At 38.4% G+C, this 18,575-nt stretch overlaps 1 protein-coding gene and 1 long non-coding RNA gene across 4 annotated transcripts in view; both read left to right on the top strand.

The window, feature by feature from the left end:
• COL14A1 (collagen type XIV alpha 1 chain) overlaps positions 1-18,575 on the top strand; it is a 115,385-nt gene that overhangs the window by 20,610 nt on the left and 76,200 nt on the right. For all 3 annotated transcript variants that reach the window (XM_064645870.1, XM_064645862.1, XM_064645852.1), the window contains exons 6-9: positions 14,395-14,550; positions 15,239-15,358; positions 16,707-16,871; positions 17,267-17,428. In XM_064645870.1, coding sequence (XP_064501940.1) covers positions 14,395-14,550; positions 15,239-15,358; positions 16,707-16,871; positions 17,267-17,428 — 603 coding nt within the window. The remainder of the gene's footprint in view (positions 1-14,394; positions 14,551-15,238; positions 15,359-16,706; positions 16,872-17,266; positions 17,429-18,575) is intronic.
• LOC135409850 (uncharacterized) lies at positions 1,013-11,848 on the top strand. Its single transcript, XR_010428386.1, has 2 exons — positions 1,013-11,118; positions 11,590-11,848. It is a non-coding gene; the product is annotated as an uncharacterized LOC135409850 (long non-coding RNA).

Genomic DNA, 18,575 nt, shown 5'->3' with positions numbered 1-18,575 from the left:
GAGAGAGATAAGATACAATAGGTCTTCTGCACTGGTCTGATGAGATCAGGGTGTGGACTCTCCGGCTTGGGCAGGGCATGTGATAATGTCATGCAAGGAGTCTCTTCAGTTCTGCTGGAGAAGGCAGGAAGAATCCACAGTGATGAGGTCATTGAAAAGAGTTTTTCTCCAGCTTCTGTGACTCAAGGTTTTCTGTTTAAACCTAGCAGTTTCTTTTCTGGTTTCTGAATTTTCAGACTCCAACAGATAAACAAATGTTTCCTTTGAAAGAATTGAATATTATTAGGGACCTTTAGTGAATTTAACACTACCAGTGGTACATTATCATTATTATTATTGTGCATACAGATATGCCTGTATATATACACACACATAAGTTATAAATATTATGAAGAATGGCTGTTCATTCAGTCAGTTCCCTCTGACACATGCTGGTTCCACTCTCCTCTTTGTTTTCTTCACTACTCAGTGCTGCACAGAGAAGAGACTTTGGTTATATTGTACTAAATGTCAAGTTTTTAGCACTTTCAGCATTTAGTATCATAAAGTGTCATGGAGTGACACCTGAAACCATCAGTCATGTGATGCTTACCTGCTAAGTACGAATAGGTAACTAGCAGTTTCTTTCAGGTGAGTGTGGTCTGTCAGTGCTCTGAATCTTGCAGAAACAATGTCCCTTCGGTGCTGGATCTTTTGTAGTTTTTCCTGTGATCATAACTTGTAGCTTCCTAATCTCTGCCTCGAACATAGGTGGAGTTCTCAGCTCCCTGCAAAAACTATGTAGACATATCTGCAGTTATTTTGTCTTGCAGTGGAATAGCTTTTGTTGGTTTTTTGGGGTTTTTTTGTGTCTTCCTAATGTATTGTACATTTTTAGCGATGTTATTATTTAGATTATTTTTACAATCTTTCAATGTATATGTTTTTGAATGATTTTTTTTTTAATAACATATTTTTCTTCCAGTGCTATGCACCTATCAAGTAATGCAAAAGGCATATAATTTCTCAAAATGCCGTGGTATACGTGGTTTCTGAGGTTTCTGTTATAATAACTCTTGCACTGAAGGTTGAATCAGTCTTTGGATAGTGATAGAAATGAGAGGTGCAGTAAGCTTAAAAAATCCAATGATTTGCTTTCTTCTTCTAACACTCCTATCGCCTTTGATGCAAATAAACTTTGACATTCACGTTGTAGCTGTTGAATGGCACTACTTAAGCAGAGTAGAAGAAATCCAGGGAGAAGTATATTAAGATACTATTCAGAAGACACTAATTATCTAATTTATTAACTTGACTGTTTAGTTAATGTCAGATGCTTCAGTAAGTGTTACTAGACAGTGTGAAATGAGTGCTATGAGGTATTTGACTAAGCTACAGGAATGAATACCTTCTGAACTTCTGCTCCATTGGCAGTGTTTCATAGTTTAACTCACTTCATCCTGGCTAATGTAACTGCAAATGTTGGTTTTAGTCATGGCATTTTTCTTTTTTTTTTTTTTATTACTTGCTGAACTCCCTGGCTATGGAACTCATTAACTGTGTCTTTATACAACCTATAATCTGACTTATTAGCAGTGTTTTCTTGAGCTTTCTGGAGGACACTTTAGCTCTTGATTATGAGCTGCAGAAAAAAGAAATCGTAACTATGCTGTGTGGGCATTTTCCCCCAGTGCCATTCTGTTCTTCCTAAACAGTCCTTGTCTTCTCAACCGTTGCAGATTTATCTGATTCTGCAATCAGAGGATAAAAGCAAAGTTTATTGGAAGGTACTTGGCTCTTCTACTTTCAGTACTATTTATTTTTTGTCTTGCATTGGGGGCCACTGAACCCTTTAGCCCAGTAGAAGTGTGCAGAGTTGCCCCAGCCCCAACCAGTAGCAAGACTAAGCATGTAATCCCACTAGGTCTGGGGTGATCAAGCACAGGGCTTGGCCAAGCAAGTACTACTAACCAGCTTGATCCCTTTATCTTCCTATTTTCCCATGCATGTTCTTCCCCAAACCACCTTGATCCCTCCCTTTCAGTGCTTTTGGTTCCTCCCCTAACATCTCATACTAGATCTTGTACAACTCCCAGATGCTTGTTCCTGTATCCCGTGTCTCATTACTCCCTAAGCAGTAATCCCCAACAGTCTGAACCATCAACAGACCGTGTTGTGAAGTAAGTTCAAGTTATCAAAATGTGAGTACAAGTTATAAAAATGAGTTGCAGATCTTGGAAGATACCTCATGAGACAGCCTCATGAGATCGTGTAATTACCATTTAGTTTTGGGCGTATGCTGGACTCTCACAAGAGGGAAACACAAAGTTTCTGCTTGCCTTTTGTTTTCTTCTGTTCCAGTGCAGTGCTATATCGGATCAAAGGGTTGCTTGAGCTGGATGCAACCAAGTTTAATTCAAAACAGAGAGCAGTGCAGCTCTGTTGTTCAGTACAGCACTCTCCCTGGTGAATGTGCTAGCCTGCTCAGAACTAGCTAGCTCAAGGTGTTCTACCTTATTCTCCCTTACAAAGTGTAGACATAACCCTCACCGTTAGTCTTTAGCATCACTTTCTTGATGCCGCAGAATAGGAACAAACGCATTTCCTACTTGGGGATTTCTTAAGTTCTTTAAACATTGTGGAGTCTTTCTGTATGATAGGTTTCATTTTTGGACATTTGTAGATTAAAGTCTGCATCACAAATTATAGTGAAGTTTCGAATTATTGATTGCATTTGTCTCAATGGTAGGCTGCTGTCTACATTTCCCTAAAAGATGTATATACATGGTACTGAGGCTTGAATATTTCATCTTTGCAGTGTCTGTAGGGGGTATGTGGATGCATTACCTTGTCACGTATGAAATGGGATGCACATTTGCTGTCATTAACTGCCTCACAGCTGAGGACGTGCTCTGTGGAGGCTGTTCAGGACTTTTTTTTTCTTTTCAGTTTACTTTTCAGTTCTGTGCTTACCATCTTGACAAATATTTTTCTAGTCTTTACCAAAAACTGCCTTTCAGCACTGTGCGGCATGCAGTGACATGTGGTCCTTTGACCTGAGTATGAGTAGCTTGAGTGTGTGGTGTATATCTGCTTGTTCTAGCATTTACTAATCAATTAAAAGCAATATGAACATAGAAATGAATCTATCCTCCATGCTTCTTTAGAGGGGGTGGCCTCAGATCCCCACACCTCCCTTGAGAAGACTGGGGAATGCTTGGACAATGCTGCAGCATTCTTAGAACATTTTGGATCACCACAAGGCTTTGGCAAGCATTTAGAATTATGCTCCCCTCACCATGCTCCTCTGACCACTCTGAAGCTATTTAGCCCAGAAATAATTTTTTAGATCTAATTTTGGTTTCAGACGCTTTGGCTTTGGACTCACTTGGCTTTGTTCTGCCCAATCTTAGCCCAAGCAGAGGATTTCATGATGTCTCCTATCTCCTATTTTACTAGTGAAAGCTGCACCTAACCACCTGATCTTAGCCAATAGGACTGTTACTGAAATGCCTGAAGACCATGGTTTCAATGGTTTCACTGCTAGTCAGATCGCCATCCTGATGTGTGCTAGAAGATCTCTGCACTGGACTCCACATAGAACCTGCCCAGCAATCCTGTCAGCAGGCCCCCACCCATGTTAGAGCATGGGGTTTTTTGAGTGATTATTTTTTGACTTGTGCCAAGTGTTGTGATGGCTTTCCATTCTTCTGTATCTCCTCCTGGACATCATCTTCTCTCTCAATTTCAGGTGATGCAAATATCTGTTAAAAACAGGAGGTGAAGTAGACTTGCCAGAATGTACCCTTGCTTCTTTTGATATATGAATTTAGGATGCTGCATACAAGCCATGCTGGTTTCTGTACTTCTCAAAAGGTAGAATTTGATGAGAGGCGTCCATTAATTTTCCAGGCTAGTTTATAAACCTGTGAGCTGCCATGCAGAACTTCGTGTATTAGAAATTCCTTGTTAGTCACTGGAGGACTTATGGAAGGATTCTGTTGCAAGGAAACTCTTGGGTAAACTCCCCTTTACTGTCCAGAAAATTTAGCTCATTGTGCTGTGGATGATCAATGCTTATTCCATGAATTCATCATAAGAATTTCTCTGGAGGAAATAACTTTTTTTGTCCTTTGACTTGTGACTTGGATTTCATTCTGCAATGGCAATACTTCTGTGGACCTGGCCAGGGTGATTTGGAAGACTCCTTCGTGCCTCCCACAGCTGAAAAACCTGATGGGAAGTATCAGCACTGACATGGACAGAATTCTTATGTGCTTTCCCCTTGCTGTCATTTGTTAGTTGCTTTGTAGAAAACCAAGCAAGCTACATTTAGAGATTGCAGCATTTACATCTGCCATCTGGCCAAATAGCCATTAGTTTATTTGCAAGTGTGTTGAAATAGTCCAAATAAGATAATAATATACTTTTGAGAGAAAACAAGCTTGAAAGTGAAGACCTGAAAGTTGCTATGAAAATTGGAATTGGGAAAGGGTTCACTTTGAGTTGTGCACTTTGATCCTGACAGAAGAAATCCCTGATTGAAGTGATGTCAGGGAATCGAGAAGAACAGAGAGAGAGATTTGGAGCAAGGAACTGATTTCAACATAAGAAGGGTCTCATATGTATTTTATAACTGCCTTGTCTATTCTGGATATGTGTAAAATTGTGTTAAATTTTATTTACCTTAGCCTAGTTTCAGAGTGAGTATTAATTTGGAGGTTGTTATATATATGCCAGATTGCAAACCCTTGCTTTTTTCCAAAAATAGAAGGCTTGGCATTAGAAATGATGGACAATTTCCATTGTTAACCAGGAATTCTTGCTTATCTCCTGGCTCTTCCTTTCTGGAGGAGGAATTGCTTTTCTTCTATCTGTCAGTATGTTAACGTCATATGAATGGTTGTGGTTGTGTATTGCCTCTCACAAGTGTTCCAGGCTAGGCAGAAGCTGGAGATTGGACAGATTGCCTTTCTCTTATACACAGTGTCCCTCCCTGTCCCCTGTCCCTTTTTAGGAACTCTCCTTGAATGCATCTGCTTCACTTAAGAGTAGACACAGTGTTGACATAGATATTTAAAGAATCTGTAGTTCAGAAAAAGAAAGCAACTTTGCAGCTTTCTTTCTACTCTCTGAGCAGAAAAAGAGACAGCCTATCTGGGACCTAAATGCAAATTTCATTTTTGTCATAAAGTGATCTACCTCCTGATACCAGAACTACTCAGGTTCACAACTGCTGAGTTAAAAGATGCTTATCCTCAGGTTCATAACCCTTGAGTTATGTTTCTCCTTATATCCCTTCATAGTAAATCCATACAATGCTTGGTAAATCTGAACCATTAGTAAATGAAAACCTGTCTGGGCTCTTTTTTTCTTTGGTAGCTTTTCCTAAGGCACTGACCTTTTTTTGTGTTATCTGTTCTTAGTTGAAGTGGGAGACTGCTATTCACATCTTTGAATGATAGATTAATAGAAGCTCAGGTGAATGAATGGTCTTTCATTATCTTCAGACTGCTTTTCATTTCTTCAAGTTATTAGCTCTTGAGCATCTATCCAATCCGCAGTGTGCTGGCATGGCTGGATTCTGCTGGCAGCAAGAAATGTTCCCTTAAGCCAGATTCAGGGTCCTTGTTGACATGTTTCATTATTGAAACACTTTCATTATTACCCTGCTGAGACATTCCTTAACAGTTCTTCATCATCTGGCAGCATGAATTCTCATAATTGGAAGTCTGTAGGCTTGCTCAGGACTATGTATATTCTAGGCAAACATCTCAGTAAATCACAAGTGATGCTCCTCTTTGATGTAAGACAGTACCTCATGTTTGAAACTGAAGCTACATAGTAACAAATTGAACCTCCTGCCACTTTTTAAAATATGTATGGCAACCTTGAAGGAATAACAAAAAAAAGCTTTGAGAAGGTGGTAGCAGACAGATATTTTAATAAACAGAATCACAGAATATGCCGAGTTGGAAAGGTTCCACAAGGATCATGGAGTCCAACTCCTGACCCTGCACAGGACCATCCCCAAGAGTCATACCATGTGCTTGAGAGTATCATCCAGGCACTTCTTGAACTCTCTCAGGCTTGGTGCTGTGACCACTGATTTTGGGCTGTCTCATAGTCAGCACCTTTTGCCTGGTGCCCTGTGTGCTGGGTAAGCCTTGGTGTTACAGCTGAGTTATGTCCCTTGGTTAAAAGGTGCTAGGTAGTAGCCTGTAACAGAACTTAGCTGGCTAAGGGGACCAAGTTTTTTGCCTCAAAAGTGTTCTCACCTGGGTAGTTAGCTGTACTGATTGTATGAATCTGTCTGCATGTAAGGAGTCCTGTTTCCTTATCTGACTGCTGTGTTTGGAGTGTGTGTCTTTGGCTCGTTATTCCCCAGTAAGCACAGCCTTGGTATTCATGTACTCTGCTCTCCTGGAATGCCCAAAGGAGCCTCTGTGGAGCCCAGCACCAACTTGATGCCTGAGCATATTTAGTTTCCTTGTATGCAGGAAAGCTAGCAGAATTAGGGCTATGTAGTGATGCAGACAGTTGTTTCAGAAGTAAATGCTAATCTCAACAGGGTCTTTGCTTGTGTTTGATTTGTTTATGTGGCTAAAAATGTGGGGTAAATTTTCTGGTCTTTTGCACTGATCTTTCTAGTATGATAAAGGAAGGGAAAACAGTAAATTGTGAGCACAGGGATGTAGCTCCTGTGGCTTGTGAAATACCACTCATATCTCATCTCTTCTCTGCATACCTTCAAAATCTTTCAAACTCAGCTTCCAAATATAGCTCAATACATAGGCAGGGAGGTAGTGTCAAACTGTGGCAGATTAGCAAAGGGAAGTACAGAGTCCTGCCCCTGGGGAGGAGTAACCCCAGGCACCAGGACATGCTGGTGACCGACTGGCTGGAGTGCAACTTTGCAGAAAAGGCTCTGAGAGTCTTGGTGGACATCCAGTTGACCATGAGCCAGCAATGGGCCCTTGTAGTAAAAAAGACAAACAGCCTCCTGGGCTATGTTAGGAAGAAAGTTGTCAGCAGATTGAGGGAGATGATTTTTCCCCTCGGCTCAGCCCTGGTGAAACCACATGTAGAGTTCTGTGCCCAGTGCTGGGCTGGCTCCCCAGTAGAAGAAAGACATGGACTTACTGGGATGAGACCATTGAAGGGTCATGATGATGATTAAGGGCTTGGAGCATCTTTCATGAGAGAGCCTGAGATAGCTGGAGTATTCAGCTTGTAGGACAGCAGGTGAAAGATACCTTTCCAATGTGTAAAAATACACACTGGAATAAATAAAGAAGGCAGAAATTCTTCTTGATGAAGTCCAGTCAAAGGACAAGAGGCAGTGGACACAAACTAAAATAACCATAAATTCTATTTAATCAAAGAAAGCACTTCTTTTACTGTGAGGATGGTAAAACACTGGAGCAGGTTACTCGGGTTTATCCTTGGAGACTGAACATGGCCTGAAGCAATTTGCCATTGTGGTCTCTGCTTTGATCAGGGCAGTTTGACTGGACTGAAGAGGTCCCTTCCCACCTGTGATTCTGGGAGCTAAAGATTTCTTAAAGTGGTCACTCAGACATCTCTGCTAATTAGAGAATGGAAGAATTGCTACATTCCAGATGGCATAAATGGCATCCTGGGATTTTGTGGATTGACATGTGACATCCCAAATTAGTGATGCTTCTAATCACCACACATTTACACTGGTTACATTATGGAAATATTATTTCAAGAACTGCTTGAAGGTAATATAGGGTCTTGAATTTGGAAGTCTTCTGCACTGTAACTATTGCACCATCCTTTTTGTTTCTAGACACACTGACCGGAATGTCCTATGTACCTAGAGCTGTAATAATGAGCCGTAATTTAATAGTGCTGCAGCAGTTTGCTTCAACTAGTTTTTAATTAGTTCTTTGTTACTGACTCATGTAGGTATACAGCTTGTTCTCTCAGCAGGCTCTTTTCCATTACTTTACCTGTTGTGTTAAAAGCTCAGGCACAGACCAGCTCTTTATCATAGTTAGAGGGATTTATATCTACACTTTAATTAATGTTGAGGATATCTGAGTACCAGTTTCGTCTGAAGTGCCCTGATTAACTGTCTTCTAGATAGCCAGAGAAAACTGTATCAGGGATTTCATACTTCACTAAAGCAAAGGGAGAAATAAGCCTTTTAAATCCTGGCATATTTGTTACGTAGTAATGGTGAATAAGTATGGCCATATTAAAAAAAAATTATAGTTTTCCATCTTGAAAAGTAATGTAGACTTTAAGACAGCTGTTTCATTTAAAACATTCATGCACTCAGATGCAGAAGTGAGAGGAAAGAGAAGTAGAGAATGATCACTGTAATCTGCAGAAGAGTTTAATAGGTTTCATTTACTTTCCTGGAGGGTCACAGATCATCTTCAGTGTAAGTCATGGATAAATGGACACGGCATCTTGCCATGTTGAACTTCAGTTTCAGGAAAGACCAGCAGTGTGCTTTGTTCTGTGTTGACACACTGCCCTTTGGAAGAGAAATTTAAACTCTCAGTTTAAGTGCAGAGGGATTTTAAAATATATTTTTCTATCCATGTGCACAGGCCAAGAGTGTTTAGTGTTGCTATTTGGTAAGCTGCAGCAGACATCAGGTGCTTCAGTGCTATCAATCAACAATGGTCTGCAAGAAAAGATCAGCATTCTTTCATAGTTACCTTTTATATTTATTTTGTCTCTCAAGTAAATTAAAAAGTTCAGATTTAGGAAGAAAGTTCTAAAAGTTCTTCTAAACTCTGATTACTTCTGAAGTACAACTGTCATTGATTGTGTATGTAAATGTGCATAGAAAGTGGCTGTATGCTTCCTTCTCTCACACTTGAGAATCATCACCAGTATATGTAGGTAATTAATGCGTTATCAGCTACTGCTTTAATTGGTTTTGTGGCTTTAAATTCAGAAGGTATGCTTTAAATAGTATTTACTTACTACTGTGTACTTTTTGAAAGAAGCAAAATTACTGAACTCTACAGCTTTCACAGTCAAATGTGATATGACTGGACGCAACAGATTCAGTAAGTCTTAATATTCCAACTCCCCCAAATAACAAATTTGTAGGCATACCAGTTGGCCTCTGTTGGTTTCCTGGAACAGAGTAAGTTCCATGGGAAAAGGCTGGCTGCTTAATTTATTTTTTTTTTCCTAGAGAGCATGGACAAACTTCTAACCTTGTTGGGCTGCTCTTTCAGCCTAATGATGTTCCAGCATTTGAGTCCTTCAGATTCAAGCTATGGTTGGATCTAGTTCACAGAACAACAGTTACGCTGTATGGAATTGTCTGGTCCATGACCTGACATATGGGATGTGTTAAACTGAGGTCCAAGTGCAATGATGATATCACCAGCAAAGTGCAGTAGTATCAATGTCAGGAGTGTGGACTAGTGAGTTGCTGAATTTTGGAGCGGAACACTGCCTCATGTCCCTGTATTTTTTTAACCCTTTTAAAAAAAAAAGAAGTGACATTTTGCTGATGTAGATTTACATTGCCCTTGTCCTCAGTGGTGCTTCTGCTCAGCTGTGGTGCTGTCAATCACTGTGGAGGACTGGCTGTTCTCTGTTATTCATGCTTTATTCACAAGGTATTTTTCACTTGCTTCTGTCAACAAGCTTCTTGCATTTTGTGCTTTGTTATGCCATGAATGAGTCTTCTATTCATACTGTATTATTACTGACCCCTACTTGAACTTTCTTCCTCTCTTCTACATATATATATTATTTGACTTTTCCACTGTGACAGGGAGTAAGAAAGGAAACGACATATTGCAGACTCAGAAAGAATTATAGTCTTAACTTCTAGCAGAAGTGTATGTTTTGGCTCTTGAAAATGAGAACAGGGTTTCATACCAAGGGGAGGCAAAATATCAAATGTGTTTCTGCAAAACATATCATGATTGAATGCAAATTGCACTGGTTTGTCTAAGGCACTGAGTCCTCCCATGTAGCAGTGCCTATATTTGCTGCTTCTCCTTTTGACTTTCAAGGAACTTTGAAAGAGTAGTTGTATTAACTCCAAGGGTCAAAGAACCACTACTCTAGTTTAAAAGTCATAGTTTTGTATTTCTGTCTAAGTAAGGCTTGCAGGGTTTTTTTTGTCCAACTTTTGTTTTTTGCCATTGCTCACTTGCTCACTGAATGCATGTATGAAGGAACAGCCATGGGTAGAAAATGCACCAACGGAGAGGTGGTCGGTGTTTCCAGAAGCCTGCAGACCCTGCTGTGCTCTGTGCAGCCCCTGCCCTGCCAGAGCCCCTCCCAGGCCTCACTGCACTCCATTCCCTTTAATAGGATGTCTCAAGGGTCATGTTTTGCAGGCTCTTATAACTCTCCCTCTATCCCAGGAAATTCTAGCTGGATCTTTTTTTTTCAGTATTGCCATCATTGGCTTCACTCTCAGCCAAATTTTGGCATGGTCTTGATAGTGCTGTAGCACTTGCATATTGGAAGTGCAAGCAAAAGCATCACCTTTAGCATCTGGGGCTTGAAGAATCAAAAGTAGGAAACTTAACTTGGTAGATGCAAAGCTCCTTCAATGCTGGCTATTCTTCAGAAGGTTTCCCTGAAAAAAGGAACAAAAATTCTTGATGATGATATGATTTTTGGCAACACTGAAGCAGATTTTGTGCAAATACCTTGCCATAAAACATTGCTGGTAGCCTTTAGTTTTATGCTGGTGCCTTTGAAGGTGTAATTTTGAACCTGTTCCTTCATCTGTGACAAGCAGAAATGAGCAGACCAAGACCCTGCCTCCTCAATTAGCTTCCTGGCAGAGTGGAAAGTTCCTTCTGCCAAGTAATGCTAGGAAGACTGTATATTTGTTATAGAAAGTCCATTAATTTACTTTCTCCCCATAAAAATTCTCCACCAGTTGTAGGTGGATGCACTGAAGACAGCTGCTGTTGTAAAATATATAAGCTCTTCTAACTTTGTGATATGTGCAATTCTGTTATTTTTGCTTACCTAAAAATCACAGGCTCTGTTATTGTTTGTTGTGGAATGCAGCACTTGAAGTATAATAATGCTTTCTAAATAACATTTGGAAACACTATGCAAAATTGGGTAATACCTGATCTCTTCCCTGCTGTCCTGCTCTTGGAAGTGGTGAGTATTGTATAATTCAGAGGCAAGTGAGACCTGGTGACTGAGTAAAAGGGAAATAAGCATAACCTGAGTGCACTATTGAAACTTGTAGTGGACCTTATAAAGCTTTCAACAGTCAATGTTTATATGGAATGCTCTCCTGTCATCCTCCTTTAAGAAAGATTCTTGGGAAAATTGCATATTAAAGTTATGTGTAGATAGTTGAAATGTTCAAAACTATGCTCAAACTCTCCAGGAATTCATGACCATGTATGGTTATATGGAGAGATTATTGAAAAAGACATTTGCAAGAACTGGTAATGGAAACTGGCTAATCCCAGTGGGGTGCAGAAATTATCTGCTACTCACTGTGGCTTTTAGACTAACTTTATAAACTAGGATGTCATGGTGTTTGAATTCCTATAAGGTTGTAAAGATTTCTATCAGTGTGTTTTTCTGTTTAATATCTCACTGTTGTTTATTCCGTTTTAGGGAACTTTCTACAATTCTTTTAAATACAACAAGGAGAAAACATAAGCAAATAGTGGGTGTACAGAAGTAACAAAACCTAAATGTTTTATGCAGAAAAGATTCAACAAGTATCTCCCACCTACGAAGAACGAATCAAATTTTCACACTGTGACCTTGCAGTACAATCTTGGATCAAACCACATGTTTCTTTAACAAAAAAATAATTGCATTATACTATTTGCTCTGATCTGATGATGTGGAAATAAAATATTGAAAGGAATGTCGTTATTGTTTTCTTTATTCTTTGGATTTTTCCTAGCTGAATGGATTTAGAAAAAACAATAAAAGCTTTTATTCACAAAGCCATCACTGCAGGATTAAAGAAGCCTTATAGGCAAAACTTGTTGATATGAAATGATCAAGACCCAGAGTAATAACTCGGTTTCATACTCAGCATAAGATTTTAGAAGTAGAGAAGGAAAATACAGCCACACAAATCCTGTTATTCTCATTGGACTATATGATTAAACTGCTGTGATAATACTGAAAAGGTACATCTGTGCTGTAGTACAGCTGCTTGGATGTGAATCAGGGGTCCAGTGCTTTCATTCTTCCTGGTGTTGAACAGCATTTTAGTTTGCCAAGAGTTCTTTTGAAGCTGGCGATGCTCATCATGGCCAGTGGGAGAATGGCACAATTGAACCGCATGTTAATGGAGACAGATACTGCAAGTAATGCAGACTGATTAACAGGAAGTTTATTTGGCAAAGATATTTAAAACATTAATTTTGCCATGACCAGTAGGTTCCTATTAAATCACAAAACAGATTCAAGTCCCACTGAAATCAAGGGAATTTTTCCTGTTGACTTCAGTGACATAAAGATTTGGACCTCCATTGGATTTATCTTCCAATTTAAGATCATTTTTCTGATGATTACTAAATGTTCCCCAGTGTTGATACATTAAAATGTGTTGCCAATTCAAATAGCGTTGTCTTGTACTGTAAAAACTAAAATAAAATATTTGTTTTGGCATCTTTGTAAGTGGAATTTTTGTCATGTGTTTAGAACTCACTCTGCACTGCTAGCTGCACGTAGGAAATGTTCCCTGTTCTTCTAAAAACATTTGTAGTACATGTTTAAGACATTAACTGTAACTTTATGGACTGGATTTAATGCTCAGTGGATTTTCACTACAGTACATATCTAACTGTTAATTATTACCAATTGAAGACCTCCTGCACATCAGATTGTTGTTGCTTGTGAGACTATCATTTTGTATTTAATGAAAAGATTGTCATTGATAATATGGTGTCAGAATTTTCAGTTGCTAGCCATGTGGTTTATTCCCTCTGTAACAGGAGAGCTTCTTGTGAGCTAATGCGAGCACCTTTTGGATTATTTCTTACTGAATTACTTCTTTTATTTGCTGAACATCTCTGCTCAAGATCAGTTAATTTCTAGCAGTGTACTTGGTGATTCCTGTTAGTACCATGTTAGGTGTTGGTGTTCTTTGTGAACTAATTTATGAAGTGGATCCTTACACAAATGATGAAAAAAATTGGAAGGCAGCTTATTTCAGTAGTCTATATTTGTTTTTTACTGTATTCAGGACCATGATTTTCATCCCTAAGTGGTTCATGATGCATCATGTCTTTTCTACTCACCTGCTTTGCTTTGGCTTTCCTACTTCCATCCTTATTCTATAGTCAGTCTGTTGGGGAGTTCGCTCTATTTGTACTTCAAATATATGCTCTTGCTTGTTATACCTGTGTAACATCGTTCCTTTGCTTTCCTTTCCTACAATATGTGTCCACTGTTTCAGCAACTTTACTTTCACAGTCGCATAAACACTTCTGTTGCATGTGGCAGTCGTGTCTGAGGTTGTAGAAACATTTTCTGTTCTCTTACTTCCCTTCCTGTCATTTTCTCAAACTGGCACTTCTGTTTAGGCTTCTCAGTTGATTTATTGTGCAATTTGTGTCTAATCTCTGCTTCCATTTCCTCTGATTTACCCATTAGCTTGTTAAACCTTAGAGACCATTAACATGCATCTCTGCTAATTCTCATATTTTTTTTTAATGCTCTTGTATTTTTGTGTTTTACATATATCTGTAAGATTAAAGCTTCATGTGGTGCTCATTCTCCTAGAGACTGTGAATTTGAATCTGAGGTCTTTGCATTTTACCTCTGCTGTATTGAGTGCCTCCTACTTAGGTTTAATACAGCAGGTTCAACTGACTTCCAGTTTTGCTCTAAACTCCCAGGGGTGAAATTCACTTCTAACTTCACAGGTCTACAGTGCCAGCTTATGGCTTTCTACAGAGCTGTTGAGATGTATAGAAACACCTGGTTTTCTATGTTGACTGTAAAAGGGGCCTTGATAACTGTTTTGGATGTCTGCATCTCTAGGTAGCTCTCTCTGCATTGTCTATGCCTAAGGTTAAGTGTCATGAACTGTGTACTGGGAGTGAAATTGTATATGTACATTGGGAATGAAAATGAACTGCTGGTTTGGTTGTGTTATATGGCAGTTAATTTTTTTTTCTTTCTCAAGTATTGTATTTTTAGGAAAAGGATTTATTTTCATGGGTCTCCCAACAGTAATTTTGAACACCCTGATGAAAGAAATGGAGTAGATAATGGCCAGACTGTTCTATTACTGAATATAGAACAAACACATTTAGTAATTTTGCTTATTTCTCACTTGGACCATGGAAGAAAGCTTTAATTATTAAGCTTAGTGGGAGGAAGAAGGCATATATTTATTGAGTTACAACTTTATTGTTGAATTAATAATATTGTTTTAATTTTAATGATTTACAGGAAGCCTGTTTACCTGCAAAACTCCAGCAATTGCAGATATTGTGATACTAGTAGATGGTTCTTGGAGTATTGGCAGATTCAATTTCAGGCTCGTTCGACTGTTCCTGGAAAATTTGGTTTCCGCTTTCAATGTGGGATCTGAGAAAACAAGAGTAGGTAAGGCGCCATCATTTTCCCTAATATTTCTTAGCAGTGTAAAAATGTTACCAGTTCAGGAGAGTTAACAGCTTAATGCTACTTCTTTTGTGCAAGATTCATCCTTGTCTGGAACTAGCGCTTCTATCATAAGAGTAGTGCTGCTGCAATGTTTGTATTCCTCACAGTTTACTGTGATCCTCAACTTAGGTAAATGCTAATGCAATGTCAGTGGAAAAATGAAAACAGTGGAAACAGTCTTACTGACTTCAGTCAGCATTAACTCAAATCCTTGCAGTTTAATTTTCAGAGGAAGAATGTGCCAGTGGATGGCTTTTCTTTTGGTTTAAACTGGCTCAAATGTTATATTTGTGATCCACTACTGTTCAAAAGTGTATTAAGTAAAACTTCGTTAAAAAAAAAAAAGTCTTGAACTGTTAATAAACTGAAGAAGATGTGTACTTGTTTGCTTCTCATTTACTTAGCACTTGAGCAAAAGACTTTGAAAGTTAACTGAGGAGTTGTCACCCAGAACAACTTCATACTGTTTTTTTGTTGTCAACCAATGCAGTTTTTCTAGTATAGTAGCAGAGCTACTTACAGTAAGCTTGCTGTAGTAAGGTATTCGTAATCAAGTACATAAAGTGTAGATTCATCAAGAAAACCCACTCTGTTGTCCAGTGAATCACCTTAATTTCTGGTTCTTTAGGTCTTGCACAGTACAGTGGTGATCCCCGAATCGAATGGCATTTGAATGCCTATGGCACAAAGGATGCTGTTTTGGATGCAGTCCGTAATCTACCATATAAGGGAGGGAATACATTAACAGGTACAGTGTATGTTTTAGCTTTATCCTTGTAATAAAATCACGTTCAGCTGCACAGACTAAGAAGTGTTAGTTCTTATTATGAAGGGTAAAAAGGATAGGGGTTTTGCAGCTTGCTAATGGCTTTATCCAGTGTTCCTTAAGTCTTTTCTAAGTGCTTGTCCATTGGCTTTACTGCATATCAGGGTAGGGTCTCATAAAACAAAGTGTACATGAACTCTCTGTGCTAGAAGTAAAATCTTTTACCTGCTAGGAAGAAAATGTAAAATCCATTCATAATGTTCATGCACAGGGCTTTATTCTGGAGAAGGAAAGAATGTTGTTTTAATATGTGACAACTGGCAGTACTAACTTTTCAAATGACCACCTGGGGCTTTTAGATTTCCATTGACCTTTGGGTAGTTGGAGCACTTAAGCCCCAGAGACACTTAGTGATGGATAAAGGGGGATGTCTGACAGTCTCTGAATACAATTCCAGTGTCATCAAAGCAGCAGTTAGTAATGTTGGCTGTCTTGCCAGGAGAATGATATATCCAAAGACCCAGACATGGCTTTAAGTAAAGTGCTGTCTTCCTTTTTTTTTTTTTGCTTCTTCGAGTGGGTAGGGAAAGGGAGAAAGAATATGCAACAGCCTTTATTTTGGTAGAAGGAATGATTGCACAGGGACAAAGGGCAGAAGGACTCTACTGTGATTCTAGGAATGAAATTACTGTGTGGTAGGAAGTAGTAAATTATCATGATTATTTTATATGGATGTTAGAAGAAAGTGAGTTAGGAACCTTTGCTGTGGGAGACTTAAGAGAGTTTTGAGATAGGAGCTCATCATGACATGTCCTGGAGTTGTTCTTCTTTCCCTTTAAATAATTAGCATTTATTAAAATCAGATTCTCCCTAAGCTTAAATAAAGCTCTTCTTCAGCTTTTAAATCAGAAGGAACAAACAAACAAACAAAAGTTAAGATTGTCTGTATCATGGGGTTTTACTAAGCTATTCAGAACATGTGCTTTCATATAAGCAATGTAGGTAGAAGGAGAGGGAACTTCCTGTTCTAGCTTGGTAGAGTAAGAAAAAAGAGATGATGCATTTGCAGGAAGATCAATTTAGGTTTCCATAGCCAGTTTGAAGTACATTGATTGATCAACTGGCTATTAAAAATAAATGTCATCTTCTTTGTAGTTTAGGCTCCTTGTTGGAATTTAATCTTTCAGTAAATAAATTCTTCTTTTATACTTATTCTTCATCAAAAGGTTTCTCAATTTTTAAATTGAGTGGAAAAACAAACACTGTGATATTAGCAAAATTAATGGACATTTTCACCTCTTGAAGTCTTTAAAAATATTTTCTGTTTTAGGTCTTGCCTTAACTTACATTTTGGAAAACAGCTTTAAACCAGAAGCAGGTGCAAGACCTGGAGTATCTAAAATTGGGATACTGATCACTGATGGGAAGTCCCAAGATGATGTTATCCCTCCTGCTAAAAACCTCCGAGATGCTGGCATTGAGCTGTTTGCTATTGGTGTGTATTCTGCCATATCCATATATTGTGTCCCATTATACCCTGGTGTATTTGTATCTGTTGCTCTCTAATTTAAAGAACTGTTCTTTTCTGTCTGTATCAAGTAAGTATCATTGTTAATTTATATATTTTAATACGTTCTCCAATTCATTGCTGCTATAATTGGAATTTAGCAGTATATATGGATGCTACATTATCAGGAGACAGCTGAAAAGATGCCACTTGTGCTGGCAGAAATGGAAGTCTTGAATTAACATCTTAACAACAGAACAATCTGCAGTTGGTCATTAAAATGAATAGAACTGGATATTAATAAGTTTTTATTAACAATCCCTGTGTATACAAGATTTTTTCTTTTTCATTGCGAATATTTTCATTTTTCTTTCCGATAAAAGGTGTAAAGAATGCGGATATAAATGAACTCAAAGAAATTGCTTCTGAACCTGACAGCACACACGTCTACAACGTGGCTGACTTTAACTTCATGCATACCATTGTTGAAGGTCTTACCAGAACAGTGTGCTCACGAGTAGAGGAACAGGAAAAGGAAATCAAAGGTGAATAAGAAACAAAACGTAACGTAACTTACGATGAACTTAGAGCTACAAGTCTAAGTTCTAGGCTGGCTTCTGGCTCTTAAGTCATGCTGTATATTCTGTTGCTTGCAAGAAGGTACATTGTCAGGGAAGTTATCTTCCTAGGTACGTTTTATTCTTGCTTTGATATCTGTGATCTTTTACTCTCTGTCTTTGATAGTGGTAAATATTATGGTATTTGGTAGTACCAAAAAATACAAAAATTCATTCTGCTGTAATTATTTCAAAGTGGTGGGTAAGGAAATTCTTTTTATTATACACAGTTCTGGGGATAAATTAGTTTAACAGCTGCACATGGAATTGTTACATTTGTACTGTGCTTTCCATCTCCTAACTTACTGTTTTTATTATCTCATAAGTTTTCAGAAGTTTCAACTATTTAGATTGCTTTGTCCCTTCCTGATGACAGCTTTTTTTCTCTTTTTTAACACACAAAAAATATATTTCAGCACACAAGAAAAGATGGTGGTGAAGAAAATTGTTCTTACATGAAAAAGTTTCCACTGACTACAGGTTTTTTTGCTTTTCTGAACAAAAGAAACGGCTATGCAAAAATGTTGCAATTTGCCAGAGAAACAGTTCTACGTGAGGAAATTCTTTCTGAAAGGCTCCAGTGGATTTTGTTTGTATTCTTGGTTTCTGATTCCTTAATATCAGAGAAATGCTGAGTGATTTTTCAGTAAGCTGGAAATATATATCAGTAAGGAAGTCTGTCTTTCACGGATATTTCTACCTGTGCTATGAAGAAGTGTGTGTTAGTAAGGCTTCATTCCATCTTTTTGCTCTTTTATTCACCTGAAAACTGGAAGAAATATAGAACACTAGCTCTGTGTTGTAGAGGGAGTAGTCAGTTGAGAAATTGAGAGGGAGAGGATGAAAAAACCATAGAGAGATGAGACATCTTTGTGGAAAGGAATTATTGCCAGAGAAGATGACTGTTCACTGCATCTCTTCAGTTGGCTGACAGACAGCATATCAGATTCCATCCTCAGAGGAGCACAGGAGATCACAAGATCACATACGTACTTCTATGTTTTTCATAACTGGGAAGAAAGCAACCTAGAACAAAAAAAACAAAACAGAAAGAAGGGTTTTGATAAAGTAATGT

Source organism: Pseudopipra pipra, chromosome 1, assembly GCF_036250125.1.
Source record: "Pseudopipra pipra isolate bDixPip1 chromosome 1, bDixPip1.hap1, whole genome shotgun sequence".
Taxonomy (NCBI): Eukaryota; Metazoa; Chordata; class Aves; order Passeriformes; family Pipridae; genus Pseudopipra; species Pseudopipra pipra.
The sequence above is the reverse complement of the archived record's forward strand: the minus strand, read 5'-3'. Positions and strand labels throughout refer to the sequence as shown.